Source organism: Armigeres subalbatus, chromosome 2, assembly GCF_024139115.2.
Source record: "Armigeres subalbatus isolate Guangzhou_Male chromosome 2, GZ_Asu_2, whole genome shotgun sequence".
NCBI classification, from domain to species: Eukaryota; Metazoa; Arthropoda; class Insecta; order Diptera; family Culicidae; genus Armigeres; species Armigeres subalbatus.
In genome coordinates, this window is record NC_085140.1 from 43,440,040 (window position 1) to 43,467,046 (window position 27,007).

The 27,007-nt window shown below is 42.0% G+C and overlaps 2 protein-coding genes across 2 annotated transcripts in view; one reads left to right on the plus strand and one right to left on the minus strand.

The window, feature by feature from the left end:
- The window catches only part of LOC134214321 (5-hydroxytryptamine receptor 2A-like), a 388,716-nt gene that overhangs the window by 227,033 nt on the left and 134,676 nt on the right, over nucleotides 1–27,007 (minus strand). The window lies entirely within an intron of this gene.
- LOC134208945 (uncharacterized) lies at nucleotides 24,933–26,669 on the plus strand. Its single transcript, XM_062684914.1, has one exon. The coding sequence runs from the start codon at nucleotides 24,933–24,935 to the stop codon at nucleotides 26,667–26,669; it is 1,737 nt and encodes a 578-aa protein (XP_062540898.1).

Genomic DNA, 27,007 nt, shown 5'->3' on the forward strand with positions numbered 1-27,007 from the left:
AAATTCAATATTTCACTAAATTGGATTAGAGAGATCGCTGCTGCCGATGTATGAGATAAATCGAACGTGAAATCAAACACAGCATCAACAGTTTGGGATGCTTTTTGGAATTGTGTCGGCGTGTGCCCTCTGCTATGGGGCGGGATTTTCGAACCAAAGAAAAACAGAATTTCTCTTATCATAACAGCAAACAGCAAAAAGTCAAACAAAAAGATCGTTGGTTGTTACTCCGAACCGATATCTCTTGCACCCGGGAGCGCTGGGTACGATAGTGGGCGCTGTTTTTTTTTTGTTAAAATAAAATTTCCGATCTATGATTTATTTATTGGTATTGGCTTCTCCTTGTAATGATTCCGAAAGTGAAGTTTTGACAACTGGTCTTACTGAAATCTAATTCCATCTAATTAGTTTTCATAAGAGTTTTCATATTCGGACGGAGATGAGTGGATACTTCTCATGTTTATTTGGAATGGTACATCAACCAAAACCATATAAAAATAAAGATGTTTAGAAATGGCTTATTTGGTGTTTTCTATTTAAAATTGATGAAGTTGTTAAGAAAACACTGTGCACAAAAATTAAACTCTGTAGCAGGCTCAAATGTACTTTATCTGCTATGTATTTAAAAAAATCCGTTGGCCACTAGCACTCAAAACGTGACATTTACCAATATAAACTACATTCAAAAGCTTCATCAGAAGAGTATTCAGAGCCATACTTGCTCAAAGTTGTCAAACTATGGACGACAAAATATTTCTGCTTCTTATGTATTTTCCTCGCCATTTTTCTTTCACGCGCGAATAACCATCCCAGACCGATTTCACACTTCGCCGAACCAAATTGCCGCCGAACAAGCAGCTTATTTGGGTATTTCATCCATCCTTCGATTCAGCTGTTTTTTTTTATGATAGCATCTTTCAAAAGCTCAGTCTTTCCTGTTTTGATGCCTACCGAAAAATGAAAAAAATCAAACAAAATTAATGACGCGAAATTTCCACCCACAACGAATATCAGATCCGGTGTGACACCCCGACGCGGCATCACTGACTGCATAGCATCCTGTTTCCTTTAATCCAAAACTCATTACATTAAACGATTTTTAATTGCTTTTCATGGAAATCGGTTTTTCCTTCTTATCATGCACTCACTTTTTTCCGCTCGTTTTGTTTGAAAAGGCCGCTCAAAACAAAGCGAAACACTTTTTTCTTCTCCGGCCGGACCTCCCGCGTCAGTTGACTGCCTTTATTGGGGGATTCATTTTCATTGCCCGGCATGTGTTGGGAAGAAAACGGAAAGTTTCGTTCCGAAGGACTTGCTTCCTCGTAGCTTGGCTGTGTGATGGCTGGAGAAAAAATGAGGAGTTGAAAATCGGTGAAAAGTGCTAATCTGAACGACCGAGAACGGATTTCCTTAATGCGTTTTTTGTTCGCAGCGCGACGAGCTTTTGTGAGCAGCAGACTGGTTGGAGCGTGTTTTTTTATTATTCTTGTGGCTCGAAAAACTGCCGGTTTATTCGAAGACAAACGAAGTTCAACAGGAAGATGATAAGGAGACGCTTTGAATTTGGGTGAGATATTTTCATCCATTATGCTGGAATTTTCAGAGTTATTTGTGTCATAATGGTTTGGAAAAAAAGCACATATTGCGATTCTGTTGCGACATTTATTTTTATTTAGTAGAACTAAATCTGAAAAATCTAAGTCCATCAACGTCGAACATCAAAACTTTTTTTAAATTGATATAATCCGATTTCAACACCGAAGTCAGCCAAATCCAACCAAAATCTAATTCAATCCCAATCAAAATCACAATATTTTCAATTGAAAATTTATGAAAATCGGTATTCAATCCAAATCCAATCCAAATCCAATTAAAATCCAATCCAAATCCAATCCAAATCCAATCCAAATCCAATCCAAATCCAATCCAAATCCAATCCAAATCCAATCCAAATCCAATCCAAATCCAATCCAAATCCAATCCAAATCCAATCCAAATCCAATCCAAATCCAATCCAAATCAATCAAATCCAATCCAAATCCAATCCAAACCAATCCAAACCAATCCAAACCAATCCAAATCCAATCCAAACCAATCCAACCAATCCAAATCCAATCCAAACCAATCCAAACCAACCAAATCCAACCAAACCAATCCAAACCAATCCAAACCAATCCAAACCAACCAAACCAATCCAAACCAATCCAAACCAATCCAAACCAATCAAACCAATCCAAACCAATCCAAACCAATCCAAACCAATCCAAACCAATCCAAACCAATCCAACCAATCCAAACCAATCCAAACCAATCAAATCCAACCAATCCAAATCAATCCAACCAATCCAAATCCAACCAAACCAATCCAAACCAATCAAATCCAATCCAAACCAATCCAAACCAATCCAAACCAATCCAAACCAATCCAAACCAATCCAACCAATCCAACCAATCAAACCAACCAAACCAATCCAAACCAATCAAACCAATCCAAACCAATCCAAACCAATCCAAATCCAATCCAAACCAATCCAAATCCAATCAAACCAATCCAAACCAATCCAAACCAATCCAAACCAATCCAAACCAATCCAAATCCAATCCAAACCAATCCAAACCAATCCAACCAATCCAAACCAATCCAAACCAATCCAAACCAATCCAAACCAATCCAAACCAATCCAAACCAATCCAAACCAATCCAAACCAATCCAAACCAATCCAAACCAATCCCAAATCCAATCCAAACCAATCCAAACCAATCCAAACCAATCCAAACCAATCCAAACCAATCAAACCAATCAAACCAATCCAAACCAACCAAACCAATCCAAACCAATCAAACCAATCCAAACCAATCAAACCAATCCAAACCAATCCAAACCAATCCAAACCAATCAAACCAATCCAAACCAATCCAAATCCAACCAAACCAATCCAAACCAATCAAACCAATCCAAATCAATCCAAACCAATCCAAACCAATCCAAACCAATCAAACCAATCAATCCAAACCAATCAAACCAATCAAATCCAATCCAAACCAATCCAAACCAATCCAAATCCAATCCAAACCAATCCAAACCAATCCAAACCAATCCAAATCCAATCCCAATCCAATCCAAACCAATCCAAACCAATCCAAACCAACCAAACCAATCCAAACCAATCCAAACCAATCCAAACCAATCCAAACCAACCAAACCAATCCAAACCAACCAAACCAATCCAACCAATCCAAACCAATCCAAACCAACCAAACCAATCCAAACCAATCCAACCAATCCAACCAACCAAACCAATCCAAACCAATCCAACCAATCCAAACCAACCAAATCCAACCAAACCAATCCAACCAATCAAAATTCAATCCAAACCAATCCAAATCCAATCCAAATCCAATCCAAATCCAATCCAAATCCAATCCAAATCCAATCCAAATCCAATCCAAATCCAATCCAAATCCAATCCAAATCCAATCCAAATCCAATCCAAATCCAATCCAAATCCAATTCAAATCCAATCCAAATCCAATTTAAAGCCTGTTTAAAATGTGTTGATTTTTAATGATTAGGTTTTAGACTAAACTTTTCAACCCGAAGATAATTTTTAATCTGAAATTTTGATCTGCATTAGCTGAAATGTTTGGAGAATTTTACCAAAGCAGAGGTCAACATAAATTTGTGTGCAGGCAATACCTAAAATTAGCTACATATATGCGATTAATCATCTGGGCGCATGCCATTTTCAATACATCACCGAGATTGTGTGCACTAAAGCAGCAAATTTCACCTACACAGCATGAAGCAATGCTTGAATTGTCTTAAATCACTGAACCTCGAGTTAAAAGTCATCATCCATGAGAAGCAGTAATTCAATCCTTCAACGCAAAGAGCAGGTAATAGGTACGTTGGTTCCAATCTATCAAACACTCATTAGCAGTGAACGTTCCAAAGAGTGAACCGCAAAGCTGGCAACCAAATCGCTCTGATCTTACTTATCACTCAAATTTCTGACAGGCGCCACCATGCCAGGAACTTCTGCTCACCGCAATAGAATGTGGTTCGCATTCCGTTGGTAAAACATGAATTGCTGATTTGCCTGCCTGTTCGCAAACTCATCTTCTTATGTTAATAACGACCTGTAAATGGCGATTGACGGAAAAGGACTGAATTATATACGTCCCTACTTTTCGTAGGAAATTGCAAGAATCACTTTTCCTTATTATTTTTCCGAAGAAATTTATTGATGCTCTTCTTTATTTAAATGTTCAATCAATTCGCTTCTTGAAAACTTTGGATTGCACTTATTCCTAAATATTAAATAAAATGTTTACTTTATCATACGGCATCTAATTGGATGCCCCTGGTAAGCCTTCCAGAGACATGGGTATTTAGTCGAAGTCAAACAACGACCCCACCATGAACTGAGCCAAAGCCATTCAATGAGCCTCTTGCTGATAAGGAATTACAATGCCTGGCACTAAGTCACCGTGGGGCTCAGTACGGGCGGGTACACGGAAATTAGTCAGGCGAAAATTTTGAATGTGGTTAGAGATAGTAAGACACACACACTCCGCTGTTACGAACCTGTTCGCGGAGTTCGCGGTATAGCGGCAGAGGTGGGTGCGCTTTGTAATTTCGACATCGCATAACACAAAAGGCGAACAACTTTAGCCTGATCTGGAGCAATTTGGTTGAATGATGTACACGGGGTTCTGATGCAATGTGATTTAATAATTTTGCATCCATTCGAATTTTATGCAAACATATAACTCCGAAAATGATTATAACAGCGCTGATTTTCATACAAAATGGTTATGTTTTAGGATCAACAAAGATTTATAGTAATAATATTTGAGACATATTTTGCCTTGTAGCTTAAAAGGACCTAAATTTTATGTTGATGAAAAGGCACGTTTTAGTTAGAAATAATTATAAGGTCACCACTTGGGTACTTGGGGCTCCATACAAGGAGGACGAATGTGAACAGATTGAACAGCAGGGGCCCGAGGACACTGCCCTGGGGAACGTCTGTGACGATGTCGTGCGCATTGGAACTCCGAAACTTCGAACTCATTTCGCTGCACACTGGGGAAACCCGATTTCAAAGGTGGAAACCTGTCGTCCAACCACTTCGACGGTGTCCTATTTCTTTATTGCAACGAATTTAATCAAAGTTGAATGAACTTCTCCAAATGGATATTATCGAAAAAGTCATCCGACCAACTTCATGGGTATCTCCGCTGTTCCCAATTCTTCTTCTTCTTATTGGCATTACATCCCCACACTGGGACAGAGCCGCCTCGCAGCTTAGTGTTCGTTAAGCACTTCCACAGTTATTAACTGCGAGGTTTCTAAGCCAGGTTACCATTTTTGCATTCGTATATCATGAGGCTAACACGGTGATACTTTTATGCCTAGGGAAGTCGAGACAATTTCCAATCCGAAAATTGCCTAGACCGGCACCGGGAATCGAATCCAGCCACCCTCAGCATAGTCTTGCTTTGTAGCCGCGCGTCTTACCGCACAGCTAAGGAGGGCCCTTTCCAATACTAAAAGATAATGGAGTCCTCCGTTTGTGTGTTGACATGCGTGGAGTAAATTTGGCCAGTAAATGACTGAATCATCCGCTACCTGTTATTAACGATTTACTTCCAAAGTCTCGAAATGTTAAGATGTTTACAACTCTAGTTATAAACAGGCATTTCATCAGGTCGAGCCAACGGAGGAATGCCGTGATGTGACCACGTTCATTACGAATTGGGGTTTACTTCGATATGAACGATTCCTCTTCGGTGTGAATTGTGCACCGGAATTGTTCCAGAATTTAATGGAGTCTGTACTAGCCGGATGTGAAAATACAGTGACGATATTGTGATTTTCGTATCCACCGAAGAAGAACACGTGGCCGTTTTGAACGGGGAATATGGCTGAAACCTATCCGGCCGAAAGTCATTTGGCCAAACGGGTTATCCGGCCGAAAGGGTCATTTGCCCGAATAGGTCATTTGGCCGAAAAGGTTATTTGGCGGAATAGCACATTTGACGGAATAAGACATTCGATCGAATAGGAAATTTGGCCGAATAGGTCATTTGAAAAATGAGAAATGAGGTGTGAAAAGTGAGACGTCTCACTTCTCACTACATATTTCCCACTTCTCACTGTGAAAAGTGAGTAGTGCGAAATGAGAAATGAGATGTCTCACTACTTACTCCTCACTTCTTACTTCTCACTGTGAATATTGAGAAATGAGGGACGTCTCACTACTCACTTCTCACTTTTTCCAGTGAGAAGTGGGGAATAAGTGGTGAGAAGTAAAACGTCTCGCTTTTGAAATGGCCTTTTCGGCCAAATGTCCTGTCCTGTTACTTGGCCAAATGTCCTAGTTGGCCCATTACTTTTTCGACCAAATGACCTATTCGGCCAAACAGCTTTCGGCCTAGTGGCATTCGGCTGAACAGTATTCGGTCAAACGGTTCTTCCCCGTTTTGAACAGTTATGACATTTTACATGATTGACCACAAATGAATTATCTGTTTGAGAAACTGCATATATTCGTTTTACACAATTCGAGAAAACAACAAAAAACTGTTTTTGAATAAATTGGCACCGAATCTTTCGATTTCTTCGAAACATAACAATAGTTTTTGGCAAAACTGAACACCCTGGGGACCTTCTAACGCGAAAACTGCAAGTAGTACTCCATAATTACTCTTCAAAGTGCGTATGTGCAGTTTCTCAACAAACGATTTTTTTTTTCGTACATTCCTGAGCAAATTTTTTTTGTCGCATTTTTTGCAAGAATACGTATTTTTGGACGAGGATTCAGAATATATAAAAAATTAATTTTGGTCAAAAATGTTACATACGCAGTTTCTCAAACAAACGGTTTAAATGTAAATTCAAACAAACCTAAATCTTGTTCATGAGTAACAAGGTATTACCAGAAGCAGTTTCACTCGCTGAACAAAAGGTTAAAAATGGCAGCAAAATGGCAGTTAGACCACCACAAACCAAAGAGGAGCTAAGAAGCTTTCTTGGCTTAGTGACGTACGTGTCACGATTTATGCAGATTTGCAGAATAAGCTGAACGACCTGGCCGAACACTGATCAACGGCGGGTCATCAACGTCAACAAGACCAAATTGTTGGATGTAAACAGAAACAACCTGTCCATCTTTACGATAGCCGGACAAACAGTGGAGAAGGTCGAAAACTTTCAATATCTTGGCAGCTAGTTAGCGTCGGACGGTGAAACCAAGATCGACATAGGAATACTAGGGGGCAAGCCAGAGTAATCGCGACGCGACTCACATAAAAGAATAACAACCATTATCAACAGGCTGTCAAATTGCACTGTCGCGTCGCGTCGCGTTTACTCTGGCTTGCCCCTAGGGCTGCTTTAGCTAGTTTACGAAATGTATGGAGATCTAATCAAATTAGTCAATGCACTCAAACGTGAAATCTGTGTTGTTATACGCTAGTGAGACTTGATGGGTATCAGCAGAGATTACGCAAAAACTATCTTTCAACCTATGTCTACGTATCTTTCAACCGATGTCTACGTTTTATAATTCGGGCCTCACAATTGGATCTCGAATGCTGAGCTCCATCGACGATGCCATCAAAAACCGATATCGATAGAAATTCGAGAGCGTAAATGGAGGTGGGTCGCATACACATTACGAAATCTGCAACCAACACTGGACTGGAATCCAGCAGAAAATTCCAACAACTTCATCCCCTGAGATTTGATGTCATCGGCATTCATTATGCCGCGGTTTCGGACTAAATTGTTAATTGTTGTTAAACATCCAGAAAAAATATTTTAAGCTCTTTTTAGTGGAATGTATTCAACCATCTAAGGCGAGTTAAGTACTCTCCATTTAATTCCACTACGTTTTGCAGATACGTATTTCGACCTCAGCTGTGAGGTCGTTTTCAGTGTCTTGTACTTGACTCGAATTGAAGAAAACAATCGCAGCTTACACTATGTATACTACGCTAGGTACCTAATCTAATCTTATATGCCTACTTTATTTACCTATACAACTAATAACCTTATTGTTTAGGTAGGAATGTTATTCAACAACGCTGTTTGTACCTGTCGGTAGATTTTCAAGGAAGAGACATTTCTTAAGATTTTAATATTTGATGCCGTAATTGGGTGATTTTTCTTATACACATGCTCTGCTACCTTAGATCTAAATTCGTAATGTAATCCCTTATCGTTTTCTCTTTTCGCCTTACTTACTTCCGCCATATATTCCTTAAACCCTACATCTAATGATCTTCTTGTTTGGCCTACATAGATTTTTTCACATTGGGAACAACTTATTTTATAAACGCCTGCCTTATTTAACATTTCTACTTTATCCTTCGTTGAACCCAATAAAGACTTGAGTTGGTTGCTTCTACTGGAGAATACTAGCACGATGCCGAATTTCCTTAGTCGAGGGCGTAGCTGGTTTGTGATGTGTTTATCATATGTGACCGAAACTCTTTTTAGCGATAGGTGTCAGCGTTGTAAGTTTTTTTTCATTTAGTTGTAGGGTCCTTTCCTTCTTGTTGATGATCGCTCGTATAGTCCTCTCCCGGTATCCGTTAATCTTCGCTGTTTCCAAGATATGTTGTTGTTCCTACGTTTTTCCTTCTTCGCTCAGGGGTATCGTCTGCAATCTGTAGATCATGTGATGAAATGCTGCCATTTTATGTTGATACGAATGGTTCGATGTATATGAAATGGCTCTCATGGTGTTCGTGGGCTTCCTGTAGATTTCGAGGCTCAATGTTGTATTTGCTTCCCTGATGACCAGTAGATACAAGAAAGGTAGTTTACCTTCTTTTTCCTCCTCGAAGGTAAATTTGATGTCCTTATGCACGTTGTTTATAGCTTCCAAAATCCTGGGTAGATCCTTTCGATTAATAATGCTGAAGATGTCGTCGATGTATCTCCACCACTTCTCGGGTAGTATTCCTTGTTCTAGTAGGTTGTTCTCCACATTCGCCATGAACAGTTCGCACAAAAACTGTGATAGCGGATTTCCCATCGGTGCTCCTTCGTCTGTTTGTAGTAGTTGCCACGAAATGTGAAGTAGTTCTCCGTCCTTGCCAGATTTAGGTACATCTTCACCTTTCCTCGCCATGTTGTTTCCGTCCTTTGCAATCAGGTCAAGGGGATAAAACAAACTCATCGCCACATGCAGAACCTGCCTTTTGGTAGGCACAATTTCACTGGATAATAGTGGATCAAGATCTACGTGTAACTGCGCCGAAAATACGAACAGATCTTCATTCGGTTCCCAAAGTATACCAAGGATACGTTCGAAACTTTGGATTTTCCGGCGATGAAACTCTTTGCAGCTTACACCAAAGTGTATTCTATTAGGATTTCTTGATCGTTCCATTTCCAGTTGCGAATTTCGAAACCGGCTTTGCTGTGTATATCACGAACTTCTACCGCCTTCCTGATTGCTTTGTCCATCGTGTCTCGACTGTCCAAGTAGTCATCTCCTTAATAGTGTAGTGTTCTGCTCCATGGCCCTTGCTGCCCCTGTTCGTACTCCGCTGCATTTAAATTTTTTGCATATTAAACCGAACAGGGTGGAAAAGGTTGCCCCAAATGTCTTTCATACATTATATCATGTCTGAGTAGACGCGGGATTAGTACACCAGAGAAACCTTTGGGAATGTCTGTCCTCCTGCCTGATACGCAATTGATGAAACATCTGTTTTATGTCGACCTCTGGGGCTTTATTCGATTTCATGCTTTGGATGGCTGTTTGAATCTCTAGCAGTGATGGAGCTTCAGTATTGACGCGGGTTATACGTCGGATCCTTGGCATATCATGCCGAGGTGGTGATGGCCTGGCTGGCACTTGAAAAAGTTGTTCGAAGTGCTCGAACCAGCGTTTCAGCTGGTCAATTGGGTCGGTCAATAACTGATCATTCGCGTCTTTCACAGGCATCGTTGCATTCATCTTCGCCCTGCTTAAGCGTCGTGAGATATCGTAGAGGAGGCGAATGTCCCCGGTTGCGGCGGCTCTCTCTGCTTCGTCGGCCAGAGAGTCTGCCCACGCTCGCTTATCCCGTCGACATAAGCGTTTTACTTCCTTCTCAAGAGCCGCGTATCGTTGACGGGCTAAGACTTTGGCTCCTCTGGTTTTCGATCGCTCTATCGCGGCTTTGGCTTCTTTTCGTTCCTCTATCTTCCTCCAGGTCTCATCGGTGAACCATTGTTTTCTCTGGGTGCGTAGTTCGCCCAGATTGTTCTCGCTGGTGGCGATGAAGGCATTCTTGATGGCGGTCCATTGGTCTTCCACGCTGCCACCTTCCGGAATATCTGCAGCACGCGTCTCCAGTTCTTCAACGAAGGACCGTTTCACCGTGGCATCTTCCAGTCGGCGTGTGTTGAATCGTCGTCCAACTCTTTCCTCCTGCCGACGAATCCGCGCAATGTGCAGGCGTATTTCGCCGATGAGGAGGTGATGATCAGACGCGATATCGGCACTACGTTTATTCCGTACATCAAGAAGGCTCCGTTTCCATTTTCGGCTGATGCAGATGTGGTCGATTTGATTTTTTGTAAAGCCGTCACGGGAGTCCCACGTAACCTTGTGAACCGGTCATGAGGGAAGAGCGATCCTCCGATCACTATGTCGTTATTACCACAAAATTCTGCGAACAACTCTCCGTTTTCGCTCTTTTCTTCGAGACCATGGCGTCCAATAATGCGCTCATGGTTGTCGAGATCGAGTTGTCGGATCCGATCTTAGCATTGAAGTCACTCAAACAGATCTTGACATCACCATTTGGAATTATATCTACGATGACTTCGATTTGGCTGTAGAGGTTCTCTTTGCCTTGCAGATCGGCAGTATCGTTCGGCGCATAACATTGGATTATAGTAAGGTTTCGGACCCGTGTTATAAATATGGCAAAGATTATCCTTTTACTTATAGGTTCCCACTTCATAAGCGCAGAGTGTGCCTGAGCGCTTAGTAGGAAGCCAACTCCGCGATGCCGGGGAGCGTGTTCACCTCGTAAACCAGAGTATAGCAGAACTTGTCCCGACGGCGTTTTGTGTTCTCCAAAGTTTGGCCAACGGACTTCACTCAGTCCCAGGATCTCAAGCTTCATGCGGCGTGTCTCATTGGCAAGTTGCGCCAATTTACCCTGCTGGGCTAGGGTTAAAACGTTCCATGTTCCTATTCGTGTCCGTTGTTTCGCGCTAAGAGTCGTCTCCGTAAAATCAGTCCGTATTCTTTCATTATCGGATTCTCGAACAAATTGATGTTTCGGGAACAGCAGGTTGTTGGCCCAAGGTTCCCTATCCACCGGGATGGGGCTGCCATCTTAGGTATAGCTTCCGGGGAATAGCATTTCATACTCAGCCGCTGGATGCCAGAACAAACGCTGTTGGAGCCGCACCTCCTTGGTGAACAGAGGCTCGATGAGTCGGGTCAAATTTGTTTAAAGTCCCACCCAACACCAGGACTAGGCTAGTGCGACAGAAATGGACAAATGGGGAGTTGGGTAGATGGCTGTGTTCAATTCGCCCGCAGGTGTCGAAGCGTCCATGGCTCGAAAAATTGCATATGTGACGAGACTTTATTCGAACCATGTGTCGTCTAATGTCCAATATCTACACACTTAATTTTTTTCGCCGAAATCTCAGCATTTTTTGTTTATTTTCCCGAGATATGCACCGCCGAGTTTCAGCAAACATATTTTTTTCCGAGATCTCAGTAAAAGTGACGTTACTGAGATACAGTGAAAATTTTGCCGAAAATCAGTAATAAACGAAATTTTCTGCCGAAGTTCAGTTCTGAAATTTGCTGAGCTACAGCGGTGCCAGATTTTGCCGAACTCGAAAAGAAAAATTTAGTGTGTACACTTCAAATGTACATCTTTTCAGAATGGGAATCTCTGTGTTTGCTGTGAGGATTATCAGGACATCGATCATGTCGTGTGGGCGTGCGAGGAGCATCGTGGCCCCAGACCTGTGCTGACTGAACATCTGCGGATCCGAGGAAAACAACTAAAGCCTATTAGGGAAGTGGCTTGCGAAGGGCCTTGATCTCGAGTAGATGTCTCTTGTTGTAGATTTAAATATCTGTCGTTAATCCCTTCCGTATGTCTTCCTCTCGTTGTTGCCTCCCAAGAGAAAACGTTTGTTTGTCCCATTACAGATGTGAAACATCGCAAAGAATGTCAAATTTGTTGACATCAGCAGCATCGTAATTACTTAAGTACCCTAAAAATCCCTTCTTTTCTTACTATATTATTGTATTCCTTAATCTGGAACAAACCCCGAGTCTTTTGGTTCCCCAAAACTAACACTATGTAGTAGAAGCAAGAAATGTACCACTAAACTTGATTTCGGCTTCGTAACGCCTCACGGCAAATTAGCCTGTCAAACGAACATAACATTAAAAAGATGCTGGGTCATTAGGCCGAAGGTCATTAGACCGAAGGCCATTAGGCCGAATGGTCATTAGGCCGAACGGTCATTAGGCCGAATGAGAACTGGGGAGTGAGAAGTGAGCAGTGCGCAATAAGGAAGAAGGAAAAAGGAAAAAGGAGGAAGAAGTAAGAAGGAAGATGGAAGAAGGAAAAAAGAAGAGAGAAGAGGGGAGAAGGAAAAAGGAGGAAGAAGTAAGAAGGAAGATGGAAGAAGGAAAAAGGAAGAGGGAAGAGGGGGGAAGGGAGAAGGAAAAAGGAAGAAGGAAGAAGGAAGAAAGAAGATGGAAGAAGGAAAGAAGGAAAGACAGAAGAAGAAAGAAGGAAGTAGGAAAAAGAAAGAAGAAGGAAAACGGAAGACGGAAGAAAGGAAGGAAGAATAAGGAAGAAGAAAGAAGGAAAAAGAAAGAAAAAGGAAGAAGGAAGAAGGAGGAAGGAAGGAATAAAGAAAAAGGATGAAGGAAGAAGGAAGAAGAAAGAAAAAGAACAAATAAGGAAGAAGGAAGCAGGAAGAAGGAAGGAAGGAAGAAGGAAGGAAGGAAGGAAGAAAGAAGGAAGAAGGGAGTAGGAAGTAGGAAGAAGTAAGAAGGTTAAAGGAAGAAATGAGAAGGAAGAGAAAAGAAGAAAGAAGGAAGGAAGAAAGAAGGAAGGAAGAAGAAGGAAGAAGGAAGAAGGAAGAAGGAAGAAGGAAGAAGGAAGAAGGAAGAAGGAAGAAGGAAGAAGGAAGAAGGAAGAAGGAAGAAGGAAGAAGGAAGAAGGAAGAAGGAAGAAGGAAGAAGGAAGAAGGAAGAAGGAAGAAGGAAGAAGGAAGAAGGAAGAAGAAGGAAGAAGAAAGAAGGAAGAAGGAAGAAGGAAGAAGGAAGGAGGAAAAGGAAGAAGGAAGAAGGAAGAAGGAAGAAGGAAGAAGGCAGGAGGAAGAAGGAAGAAGGAAGGAAGAAGGGAGAAAGAAGGAAGAAGGAAGAAGGAAGAAGGAAAAAGGAAGAAGGAAGAAGGAAGAAGGAAGAAGGAAGATGGAAGATGGAAGAAGGAAGGAGGAAGAAGGAAGGAAGGAAGAAGGAAGGAAGGAAGAAGAAAGACGAAAGAAGGAAGAATAAAGAAGGTAAAAGGAAGAAGGAAGGAAGGAAGGAAGAAGGAAGAAGGAAGAAGGAAGAAAGAAAAATGAATAAGGAAGAAGGAAGAAGGAAGAAGGAAGAAGGAAGAAGGAAGTAGGAAGAAGGAAGAAGAAAGTAGGAAGAAGGAAGAAGGAAGACGGAAGAAGGAAGAAGGACGAAGGAAGAAGGAAGAAGGAAGCAAAAAGAAGAAAGAAAGAAGAAAGATGAAGGGAGAAGGAAGAAGGATGAAGGAGGAAGGAAGAAGAAAGAAGGAAGAAGGAAGCTGCAAAAAGAGTGAAGGAAGAAGGGGTAAGTTGAAGAAGAACTTTTCATTTTCCACTTCTTGCTTCTTTTTACTAATTCGGCCTAATGGCCATTCGGCCTAACGACCGTTCGGCCTAATGACCATTTGGCCTAATGACCTTCGGCCTAATGACCTTCGGCCTAAAAAAACAATGACATATACAAACATAACAATATCTATACCCTATAAGCAAAAGGGGATGTGGTACTGTAACTTACACATACTTATGTATGCAATGCGTGTGATGTGGGTACTTGGGATGCTCTCTTGGAACCGTGCAGTCAGCCTTATACTATGGCGCAAGGTGTACAGTTCGGTCGGTCGCTGTTAGTGTCGCTGCTAATAAACTCAATCAGGTCGTCGGTTACCACACATTGTAAAAGCAGTAAGAAATTCCTACACGGAGGAAACTGGTCGTGAGACCATCATACGATTCTGTTTTGAAATTTCGCCACAAGAAAATTTATTGATTTTCATAAGATTTGCTAATGGAATGCATTTCATACGACAGTCTTATGAACAATTTTAAGTTCATTTAAAAAAGTGTAATCGGGTTTCGAACCATGGACGTCGTGGTCAGTCGGATATCCGTCGTCTTGTTGGATGTAATCCAATAAAAGATAGATTTGATCGAAACATGATCTTAAGATGTTCATAATTCATGAAACATTTTCATAAATTTGGTCGTGTGAACCTTTTACGACCAGCATGTGGAATTATTTTCGTATTTCATTCGATTTAAAAGGAATACCCACGGCTAGAGGAGCTGTACCGGTTCTGGCCATGTTCCTAATTTGGCCAATTTTGCGAATAACTCCAAAAAATAAAGCAATTCGCAAGGGTTTTATTAGTTCCAACAAGAGATATATCCCTCACGCTTTATCGCTGCCTTCAACTGATCGATTATTCTGGAAAAATATGTATTTTTCAGAGTTGGCCAAATTAGGCACTAAGTTGGCCAAAACCGGTGCACTTCCCCTATTCAAAGTTATTCAAATATTTTAAAAACTTTTAAGAACGGTATACAAATTTTAAGAAGTTTTTAGGGTATTCCTGCATTTTTTACAGAAAACTAGCCAAAGAGACATCCAGACGAGTCGCTATACGGGACTTGAATCCTGCAATCCAAATCCATTCATTTATCACTTAATGGATGTGTCTCAAAACTTCAATGAAGGATGTTTGTTTCCATTAAAAGAGTAACAAAAATTAACGATGAACTGATTATTGATATTATTTTTTTAAATGGCAGACTATTGAATTTGCTGGGATACTCAATATGGAGAAATCCCCTCTGAATAGATCGGCTTAATTACAGTACAGACGTATTTTGAAATTCAGTTACACTTTACACATGCGTCCCAATCAATTGCAGGAATTATAGGTGTGGATCCCTTTTGATGTTACCTATCGTGCCGACATGTTATCTCAAAGTTGATGAGCGGAATGGGGACTGGAATCGTAATGGAGAAATATTCAACTCAACCCTCGCATATGTGTGGATTTCATTCTGCTGTCGTTTCCATGCATTTTATAAAAGTAACTTGCTAGGAGTAACTTCAATCTCTTAAAGTTGAACAGCAACTTATTTTCAACTACAGATTTTCAAAGTAAGGTTTATGTTCAACGGGTTTTTCAATAAAGTTAAATAAATATAATAAAAATCACATTCTCTCATTTAATTTAACGAATTCGCTTTGAAAGTTTTTTTTACCACAGCTCAATAGCCCAAACAGAAATTGCTCCGTTTTCCTGCCACGATGTCCGGTCCCCGTTATGCACCGATTTTCCGCCATCTGATGCGAGTCAAGCATCTCCCGAAGCACTGTTTTTGAGCATTTGTTGGTCATCTTTAACTGCCCACGAGAACTGCCGCCCATGATTTCGCTTTTATGTAAAGTACCGACCATCACCATCAGCGCCGCTCGCAACAAAACAAATTAAGGCCGCATAATGTCAATGGCACCCATCAAGGGAAACAAAACTGCTCGTAATGTTCCTCAATTTCTTCATAAAGCCATTTCCCGACCGTTACGTTCCATCTCGGCGCCCGGGCTGGTGCCCATTAGTCGTGTCCTTTTTCGTGTCGCTGGGAATTTGTTTTATTTTCCCTGCAATTATACTCCACGTCACGGCCGCCTAGCGCCAATTTTAGCCAAATAAGTTTTTAATAAAGGACCGAGAACCCGAGCAGGAGTGCGTAATGAAAATGTTTACTGGCGAACGTGTTGGAGCACCAATAAGACTTCCAATTTAGAAGCCATTTCAGGGTACTTTGGACGAACATATATCCATATTGTGAAATTTAGTAATTTAATTGTGTGATTGGATAAAAAAATTGAAGCATTTGAAAATTTAAATAAATCATACTTGATGTATCTCACTTCAGTAGAAATTTTCCGTCCTTTTGAACTCCGTGACACGCGGCCGATAAATGTCACAGTTCAACCAAAAATGTCAACTGCGGGACAAAACAATTCCCTCGGGATGCTACCTTTTCTGTCGAGGAGTTATGCAAATTTCAATTGACTTTCTAGGATGTCTGAGGGACAAAAGCAACAACGAAAAAGAAGAAAATCGACCTTTCCTGGAAAAAGAAAAAATGCGTACCACTGACTAACTGTATCTCATCGGAATGGTTTTCATTGACCTTCTGTTCAGCAATTGTTGGGCGAGTTAACTTTCGCTGGTTCGATTTAGGAAAACATTTTCTCCCTCTAGCTGAAAGTGAAAATTTCTGCGCGGGAGTGAAATCTTGACAAAGAGATTATGATTTATGCGAAGGTTGATCGGGACTGTGGAATGAAAGTACCCTTTCGTTCGTGGGAAGAGATTTCCAATCTGCTTGAATGCTTGTAAATTTCAAATAAATTCAGTTTAAAAAACATGGGTTGCCGTTTCCCTCCAACTACACAACTTCAATAGAAACTGATAATGTTCTGATTCTAAGCGCACCCGCTTCCAAGGATTATCCAAATTGATGTGAGTGAAAACTTTTCAAGGAAACTTCACGTATGGTAGCACAAATGGAAGTAGTGGAGATGGAACTGAAAGGAGCGACAGTAATTGCTTTCGGATTATCCTATGGAGGGAATGATGTGCGCTCGCTCCTAAGATCCCACAAGCAATATAATTTACAAATACTTTCATCCCCCAGTGTGCAATAAACTTTCAGCCATTTCTTCGCCGTGTTGTACACTTCTGTAAATGCGATTGCTACGGGGAGTATTCAAATGTTGATAATTCCCTAGCACTTTCATGTTGTGCTGGAACCGATGTTTAGTCCAAGATAGAGAGTTATAGCTGCAAGTTACTGAAGCACATTGGTCCATATTGTAGAAATATTTATATTTATATATTTTGATTTTATTAGATAAATGCTTGTCCTGTTTTTCGAGCCTTTTATCAGAAAAGTTTCTAAAAAATTGAAACCAGGGTAACTGTACTGTAAGAGCTTGTAAATGAGATGCATAAAAAATAAACACACATGTCGGTTATTCAATTCTAAGGAAATCCGAAATGAAGGTCTACCAACCTACGTGAGAGAACTGCCATCATCGTTGTGCAATTAAAGCTAAATTTTAGGAATTTTTAATTGTTTTTTACAAAGTTTGGTTATAGGTGTAGCTCTAATTAGATTACAATAAAAATAAGGAACCATCGCATGCAAATCTTTATCTATAATCAATACATAATATATTTAAAAACAAATTCCTCCACATCAACCTCATGCAGTTCTTTTTTTTTTAATTCTAACCCATTGTGGCACAACTCCGTGGAAAATAAATGGCCCCATTTTCCTCGCTTCACAACGTCGACTCAGTCCACATTCGCAGCATCGCCCTCCACAGTCGTTGGTCGGTTGTTTTCGCACCATCTCCCGTGGCCAACCGCAAACACTTTTACACCGTCAAGCGCACACTCACACACGGCTACAGTTCGCTAAAAGTACAATTCCCAAAGACCAATTTAGAAGAAATGCGTACGGAATACGTTATGAGCTCGTTCGCTCGCTCCGTTGGACGCCCTGTATTAACTGTGATGATTATTACAGTCTGCATTAAGTGTAATTTAAATTTTCATCCCGCAGCTTGCAGACCGGTGCACGTTTGCTCGATACTTTCAATCCGAATGAGTGCAAAAAAGTCGAGACGAAAATACATCTGAGGAACATATTTAAATGCAAATATACTTTGACTCCATTTAGAGTTCAAACTTACAAAAGAAAAATGTCAGAATCATCCCCTTATCCCAGTGTTTCCATTGACATGATCAAATTTCATATGGAAATGTGTGAGCCCTCCGATGAGCACATCGCAAACATCCACCACAGTCAACTATCAGATATCAACTCCCATAAACTTCTCATATCACAGTTAATTCAATTTTTGACTTCCTGTCCCCAAGTTGATTCCACGAGTTTGTTGACCGATCTGTTTGTTGTTTCCGGAAATTCAATTTGGTTGAACCCTAAAACTTTCTCTGGCTGTGACTACCTACGGGCGGTAAAGCCGCTTTTCCGCCTCCTTATCATAAGGGTTCGGTACATGGCATAAGGTTGAAGTTGTCTGGCATCATTTTTTTGCGGTTAAACTTTTGGCTATCGATAACACTAACTGCTTATGCGAGTACCACCTACTTGATTTTTTCCACCATGAACAAGAATCAAATTTTCAATTTGTAGTTTTAATAATCTGCATAATCATGACTGAAAAACGTGAAATAACTTCTATAAACTTTTAGCTACTGCAACGTAAACAGAAATTTCGATAGCATATCAACAGTAGCACCGCTGTTTGCTTGGCAAAAACTTTCGACCAGCACATTTTTCATAATTGGTTAGACATACCGTTTGTATGCGGAACCATTTATCCCCAAACGATTCGAATAAACATCGACTCGACCCGTCTACCGCCGTTCGTCGTCGTCGTCAACCCGCTACGATGAATTTTCGAAAGGGGTTCTGCCCGAGTACAAACAACATGTGGAACAGGGAGCACGCTCGGAGCTCAGCATTCCTTTGAACCCGCTTCCATAATGATTTTGTTAGGTCTGCTTCGGAAAATTCCGGGACTTATGTTATTGATTGTGGTTCTGGGGTGAGGCGTACGGTGCATGTGGGTAACGAAAACGCTCTCCCACTCAAGTACCCAAACGTGCTGTGCGGTGTGGGATAGTGAACGGAAGTGGAAACCAAATTTTTGCATAAGCATACTCATGAATAAGGGAAATGTTATGCTTTGGAAAAGGAATTGCAGTCATGCAAAACACAACCCGATTCAAGGAATTTAAACTGTTTAGAAATGATTCTGCTTATTAATCAATTTGATGGATGCGAAGGAGTTAAAATACTGTTCGGTTTATAGGAGGACTTAATATTTTATCTTCTTGTCTTCTTGTCTTCTTTTTTTGTCTTATTGTCTTCTTGTCTTCTTGTCTTCTTGTCTTCTTGTCTTCTTGTCTTCTTGTCTTCTTGTCTTCTTGTTTTCTTGTCTTCTTGTCTTCTTGTCTTCTTGTCTTCTTGTCTTCTTGTCTTCTTGTCTTCTTGTCTTCTTGTCTTCTTGTCTTCTTGTCTTCTTTTCTTCTTGTCTTCTTGTCTTCTTGTCTTCTTGTCTTCTTGTCTTCTTGTCTTCTTGTCTTCTTGTCTTCTTGTCTTCTTGTCTTCTTGTCTTCTTGTCTTCTTGTCTTCTTGTCTTCTTGTCTTCTTTGTCTTCTTTGTCTTCTTTGTCTTCTTTGTCTTCTTTGTCTTCTTTGTCTTCTTTGTCTTCTTTGTCTTCTTTGTCTTCTTGTAGTCTGTCTTCTTGTATTCTGTCTTCTTTTCTTCTTGTCTTCTTGTCTTTTTTTCTTCTTGTCTTCTTGTCTTCTTGTCTTCTTGTCTTCTTGTCTTCTTGTCTTCTTTGTCTTCTTTGTCTTCTTTGTCTTCTTCGTCTTCTTGTCTTCTTGTCTTCTTGTCTTCTTGTCTTCTTGTCTTCTTGTCTTCTTGTCTTCTTGTCTTTGTCTTTTGTCTTCTCGTCTTTTGTCTTGGGACTCCCTTAGCCGTGCGGTAAGACGCGGCTACAAAGCAAGACCATGCTGAGGGTGACTGGCTTCGAGTCTCGGTCCGGTCTAGGAAATTTTCAAGTTGGAAATTGTCTCGACTTCTCTGGGCATAAAAGTATCATCGTGTTAGCCTCATGATATACGAATGCAAAAATGGTAACTTGGTTTAGAAACCTCGCAGTTAATAACTGTGGAAGTGCTCAATGAACACTAAGCTGCGAGGCGGCTCTGTCCCAGTGTGGGGATGTAATGCCAATAAGAAGAAGAAGTCTTGGGACTGCTAAAAGTAGTCCGGCACCGGGAATCGAACCCAGCCACCCTTAGCATGGTCTTGCTTTGAAGTGCGCGTCTTACCGCACGACTAATTCAGAACAAGGAACAAGCAGCTATTTGAAAGATGTTGCACGTACTTCTTGGAATACGGGCTGTACAATGCTGGATTTCCCAGCCTCTGGATCTTTCATATTTCCGGAAAGTAACACTCGCAAAGACACTTCTGGAATGCCGTTCTGAACATATGCGGATACTCCAAGATCGCAGCTTTCAGAGCCACGTTAGGTATTTTATCGGAGCTTTCTTCGTTTTCAGGTGCCTTCTGTCAATTCATCATTAGACAAATGTCGATCCTCAACAATCACTTCTTCTTTTTCTTCTTCTTCTTCTTCTTTGAAGTGCGGTACTGGTGGCCACGTAGTTGGATAGTGCTTCGGAAAGAGACCCTCCCATTGCCTTAATCCGAGCAAGCGTCCATTTCTAAAGAAGATATCATATCCACCATTGCCTTACTCTGGTCAAACTCCTACTTTTAAAGAAGGGATCACATTTACCATTGCCTTAATCCTGGTCAACAACTACTTTTAAAAAAGAGATCATATCCACTATTGTCTTAATCCAGGCAAGAGCCTACATTTGAATAACAGATCACATGCACCATTGTCTTAATCCGAAAAACCACCTACTTTCAAAGAAGGGACTCCATTTTCCGTGAAAGGGACTCCGTGATCCATTTTCATCCAAAGCCCTCTATTGTTTGCTAGTACGGCCAATTTTGGAGTTGGAAGCTGCCAGATGGAATGCCGAATAGAGACAGGTAAACCTGCCACCGTACATGGAACGTTGTCGCCTTCTGCCAATAGAACCGCTTGAGGTGAACCGAACCTGAGCGATGGCCGCTTATGCAGGGAAGCTACTTAAGAGAGACACCCAGTCAACATTTTGATACGTATAACTCTTAATATAAGCTATAATGTAAGAACCTATTTAATCGTATATAATGCACAGATTCGCTATATGCAAACCAAAGTGGAGGCGATAAAGATACATACGAGTTTTGATATACGATTTCTTTCACCTCAGAGAAACAGTATTATAATTTGACATAAAAAGAAGAAAAAAAAACTTACCAGCTCGAACTTGCCATCAGAGCAACGACAGGTATGATGGCGAATGTGAGCAGTTAGTTGAGGAGAAGGATGCAGCATAGACGAGATTGCTGCAATACCACACGAGAGCGAACGAGGCACGATACAAACGGGTGCGGAACCAACAGAACTCGATATTCCGGAGGAGAAAAACGCCAGGAGGAAAAACGAGACCGTGAAGAGGCGAAGCAACTGTACCGCGCTAATAACGCACAAAAGTTCTATGTGCCGCCGACTAACACGAATTGCAAGATAGTTCATGGGGCAGTACCAGGCGGGATTTTGAGTGAACGCTCTACCACAGATCAAGTGTTCGCCGTACATCAGGTATTGCAGAAATGCCGCGAATACAACGTGCCCATACATCATCTTCAAAGCCGCATATGATACAATCGATCGGGACCAGATACGGCAGCTAATGCACGAAAACGGAATTCCGGGTAAACGATCAAGGCGATGATGGATCGGTTGATGTGCGCAGTTCGAGTTTCAGGGGCATTCTCGAGTCTTTTCGAAACGCGCAGAGGGTTACGGCAAGGTGATGGTCTTTCGTGTCTGCTATTCAACACGGATTTGGAGGGGGTAATACGAAAGGCAGGGATTGACACGAGTGGTACGATTTTCACGATGTTCGTCCAGTTATTTGGTTTCGCCGGCGACATTGATATTGTGGCACGTAACTTTGAGAGGATGGAGGAAGCCTACATCAAAGTGAAAAGTGAAGTTAAACGGTCTAGTCCATCAACACGTCGAAGACGAAGTACATGATAGGAAAAGGCCCAAGAGAGATCAACGTAAGCCACCCACAACGAGTTTGTATTGGTGGTGACGAAATCGAGGTGGTTGAAGAATTCGTGTACTTAGGCTCACTGGTGACCTCCAATAACGATACCAGCAGTGAAATTAGGAGACGCATCAGGGTAGGAAATCATACGTACTTTGGACTCCGCAAGACGCTCCGATCGAATAGAGTTCGCCGCCGTACCAAACTGACTATCTACAAAACGCTTATTAGACCGGTAGTCCTCTACGGACACGAGACCTGGACGATGCTCGTGGAGGACCAACGCGCACTGGGAGTTTTACGCACTGGGAGAGTTACCATCTATGGTGGAGTGCAGATGGCGGATGGTAAGTGGAGGAGGCGAATGAACCACGAGTTGCATCAGCTGCTGGGAGAACCATCCATCGTTACCACCGCGAAAAGCGGAAGACTGTGGTGGGCCGGGCACGTAGCTAGAATGTCGGACTGTGAGCCGGCGAAAATGGTTCTCGACAACGATCCGACGGGAACAAGAAGGCGAGGTGCACAGCGAGCAAGGTGGATCGATCAGGTGGAGGACGACTGGGGGCCTCTGCAGACTGCGTGGTTGGCGACATGCAGTCATGGACCGAGCAAAATGGAGAAGATGCACTGCACAGGCTACTCCGGCCTTAGTCTGATAATCTTCTTCTTCTATATACATAAAAATGAATTTCTGTCTGACTATAGACTCGGAGACTACTGAACTGATCGGCGTGAAAATTTGTATGTAGAGGTTTTTGGGGCCGGGGAAGGTTTTTAAAATGGTTCGAAACCCCTCCCTCCCTTGGAAAGGGCGGCTCCTATACAAATTAAATACCAATTTCTTCATAACTCAAGAACTAATCAAGCAAATGGAAAAAAATCTAGCCCGTGGAGGATTTGGAAGGAAAATATGCATCTGTGAAGGTTCGAATTTTCTTCCCCTTCTGGAGAGTGTGGCTTCATACAAATGAAACAGAATTTTCTGCATAACATGAGATCTAATCAGAGAATAAATCAATTTTAGGCGGAACGAAGTTTGTCGGGTCTGCTATAGTATATCAATAAATAATACGCAAGGGTCAAGAAAGGGCTGAGTTGATTAAATTTTCTGTTATAAGGCTCTTCCTAATCGGTAAATTTTGCACATATTGAATTTGGTAAATCGAAGTTTTCTACATTCTAAATGACAGCATTCGTACTCCAGCTGATCTAGCATAAGAAACATAACAAACTAGCTAACAGGAAACTAGATGAGGTGGACAAGAAAACCGTGAAAGAATTGTAAAAATCGCTTAGAAGATGTCCGGGAACCTGCTGTTTGAAATCATAATTCTAATGATTTCTTTATCGCAGTATTGGACTTGTTAACCAAGAACAGGTAGGTCACAACATGCAATTAGGTTCAGCTTTTGCATAATACAAGTTCCATATAGCTGCTTGCACACTTGTTCATTTATTTAATAAAACGGATGAGATGAAATTTGCGTAAAAAGTTTAGTCACAAGATGAATCATCGCACAAATGTACCATGCGTCTCCATATGCTTTTATGCTTATATGCTGCTGAACAGTTTTCACAATCCCTACCTATCGTTTCCCCTAAGAGGCCCATTTTTGCCTGAAAACACTCATGGGGACATTCAGATATCGTAATAACTTTGATTTCCATAATCATTTAGTATTTTAACTTATCTGAATATTCAATCATGCAAACATCCAAGTGACTTCAACGCCGTTAAAGCGATGATCACCTTCATACTTTGTGACCAAGTAATCTTAGAATTTTCCAATCAAACCACAAACGCCAGTAAATCCCTCGATCCCTTTGCCCTCAGGCAATGGGAAGCCTATCATAGATCCACTGAAGTTTCTCAATACAATGATCTGATGGAATTCCTTCCTACGCATCTCATGGTGCTACAGTCGTTGGTATCTTCGAAGTCTCGTTCATCTGATTATTCCAAATCGGAATCATGAAATCATCGAAATTCAATACAGTCCACACCATTACTAATTCGACGCCCGGTTCCTGTCTGTTCTGTTCGAAGAACCAACACTCACCATTCAAATGCGAAGTGTTCCTGAAGATGGCCGTATCCCAACGCTTCGAGCAAGTGAAAAGGAAAAATCTCTGCATCAATTGTCTCTCTTCCTCCCACCATCTAAAAACCTGTTCGTCCAGCGGATGTCGTGTCTGCAACCAGAAGCACCATACTATGCTACACCAACCTCCTAGCGATCGCTCGTCCTCCCAACACAAACCAAGCACACCGTCTGTTGCTGGTTCCGGTTCGCAATCGGTGAACCAATCAAACTCCTCGAATCAGTCTTCCTCGCCATCTCGATCAACCTCTTCTTCAGAAGTACATCCACCCTCTGCCGCCACCCAAGCCTCAAGTCTCGTTTCCACCTCGCTCGTTGGTCGCAGTCGAATTGTTCCAGCTACAGGTCTGCTACAAACTGCCATCATAAAGATTTTCAGTCCATATGGAAGCACCCAGTGGGCTAGAGCACTGTTGGATCCTGCATGGCAACTTTCGTTGATAACCGAGAACATGGTTCAGAAGCTGAAACTTAATCGCTATCCCTGTCGTCAAGAAATTGGTGGAGTAGGAAACAGCCTGGTCGTTTCCAACCAAGCTGTGAACGTACGAATGGGTTCGCATTGTTCGGATTATACTGCCGTTGAACCCTATCACATCCTGAAGAAGATCACCCGTGAGCTACCATCGAATGCAGTTGATATCTCTCGATAGACAATTCCTCTCGGCATTACCCTCGTCGATCCGAAGTCCAATGACCCAGGTCCGATAGATCTGCTGTTGGGAATGGAGCTTTATTATGAATTCCTGTTGGATGGTTTCAGGAAGCTTGGCCCTGAGGAACCTGTTCTACAAAACACCGTTTTCGGCTGGGTTGCAGCCGGAAAGGTGGGATTTCATCACCATGCAGGTCAACCGAAAGTAGCCCACGTTTGCAGCATGGAGAAGGTTGAAGACACAATCTCTCGCTTTTGGGAACTGGAGTCCTGCTGGTCACCCTGTACACAGTCTCCCGATGAAACTTTCTGCGAAGAGCATTTCGTAGCCAACACATTTCGTGATGAGTCGGGGCGATTCGTGGTAACACTACCCAAGCGCACCGATGTTCTGTCCCAGCTCGGGCGCTCCAAGAATATTGCGGTTAACAGATTCCATGCACTGGAACGTCGACTTGATGCCAACCCAAATCTGAAGCAGGCATATACTGCGTTCATAACGGAGTACTTGCAACTCAACCACATGCGAGAAATCAACGACGTCAACGATTCCTTCCCTTCCTACTACCTTCCACATAATGGCGTGGAGAAGGCGGATAGTACCACCACGAAATTGAGGGTTGTGTTCGACGCCTCCTGCCGAACTGACTCTGGCGTGTCACTAAACCAGGCGCTTTTGGTAGGACCTGTCGTACAAGATGACTTGTACGCAATTTCGCTTCGCTTTCGGATGCGTCAGTATGCCATTGTCGCAGATGCTGAAAAAATGTATCGTCAGATCCGTGTACATCCAACTGACTTCCTTCTTCAACGTATCCTGTGGCGGAATTCTAGTCGGGAGCAGCTGAAAACGTTCGAACTTACCACCGTCATCTATGGTACGGCTTCGGCGCCGTATTTGGCCACCAGGTGCCTTCTCGAGTTGTCTAAACAAGGATCCAACGATTTTCCTCAAGCGGCGGAAATATTAGCCAAAGATTTTTATATAGACGACATGCTCACCGGAGTCGAAGATGAGGACGATGGAGCACAACTATGTATCCAGCTTCGGAACCTACTGAAGTCAGCTGGGTTTAGCCTACGTAAGTGGGCATCCAACTCCAATGCCATACTGTCAGCCATACCATCCGAGCTACGCGACGAGCGCTCGATGCTTGCTCTGGACACACCGTCTACCATAAAAACTCTGGGGTTGATATGGGAACCGGCAACCGATCTACTCCACTATACCATTCCTAAATGGTCACTCACGAACTCTATTACTAGAAGAACGGTATTATCGGATACTGCAAAACTGTTTGACCCTCTAGGGTTGGTCGGTCCGGTGATAGTCCTGGCTAAAATATTCGTTCAAACCCTCTGGCGAAGCTCACATTCTTGGGATGATCCTCTCGATGACCACCAACAACAGTATTGGCTTGCTTTCCGCAACAGTCTGGATGCTCTACCATCAATTTCCGTTCCACGTTGGGTAGCCTTTGCCAACGCTCCAGTTAATGTGGAACTGCACGGCTTCTGTGATGCATCGATCCGAGCATACGGTGCATGTTTGTATATTCGAACGGTCTCTAATGATGGTGGCATTTCCGTGCGTCTTCTGACTGCCAAATCCAAAGTGGCCCCACTCGGAGACTCGAAAAGGCAGAAAAGGGTCAGTCTACCCAGGCTGGAGTTATCTGCGGCTCTACTACTGAGTCATTTGTACCATAAGGTCAACTCCAGCATCGCTCTGAACACCCGATCCTTCTTCTGGTCGGACTCAACGATAACGCCAGTGTTGTGCTTGATCATTATCAGACGAACATGATTGCAATTTTCATGTGAAAACTTTTCACGTGAAAACAGTAGGCGAGTTGTCGCCAGCGACAACTTCTCAAATTTTGTACTCAAATGATAATAAACACAGAATTTTCATTCTATCATCAATCTTCACTAATATCAGCTAATTGTCAACAGTCCCGTTATATCTTCTATTTGGCGTTATGGTTTTACAGTAGTAAGGAAACATAGTTCAAAATATAACGGTAAATGCTTCAAATCAAGATACGATTTTCAAACGATTCTTAATCGCTGACTAGTTTTTATCACTTGATTATTTAAAAGTAAAATCGCGGGTGAGTTTGATCATTCTCGATTTTTCGAAAA

What these genes read in the sequence shown, in the direction of transcription:
- LOC134208945 (XM_062684914.1), top strand. Translation starts at nt 24,933, where the DNA reads ATGGAGCTTTATTATGAATTCCTGTTGGATGGTTTCAGGAAGCTTGGC.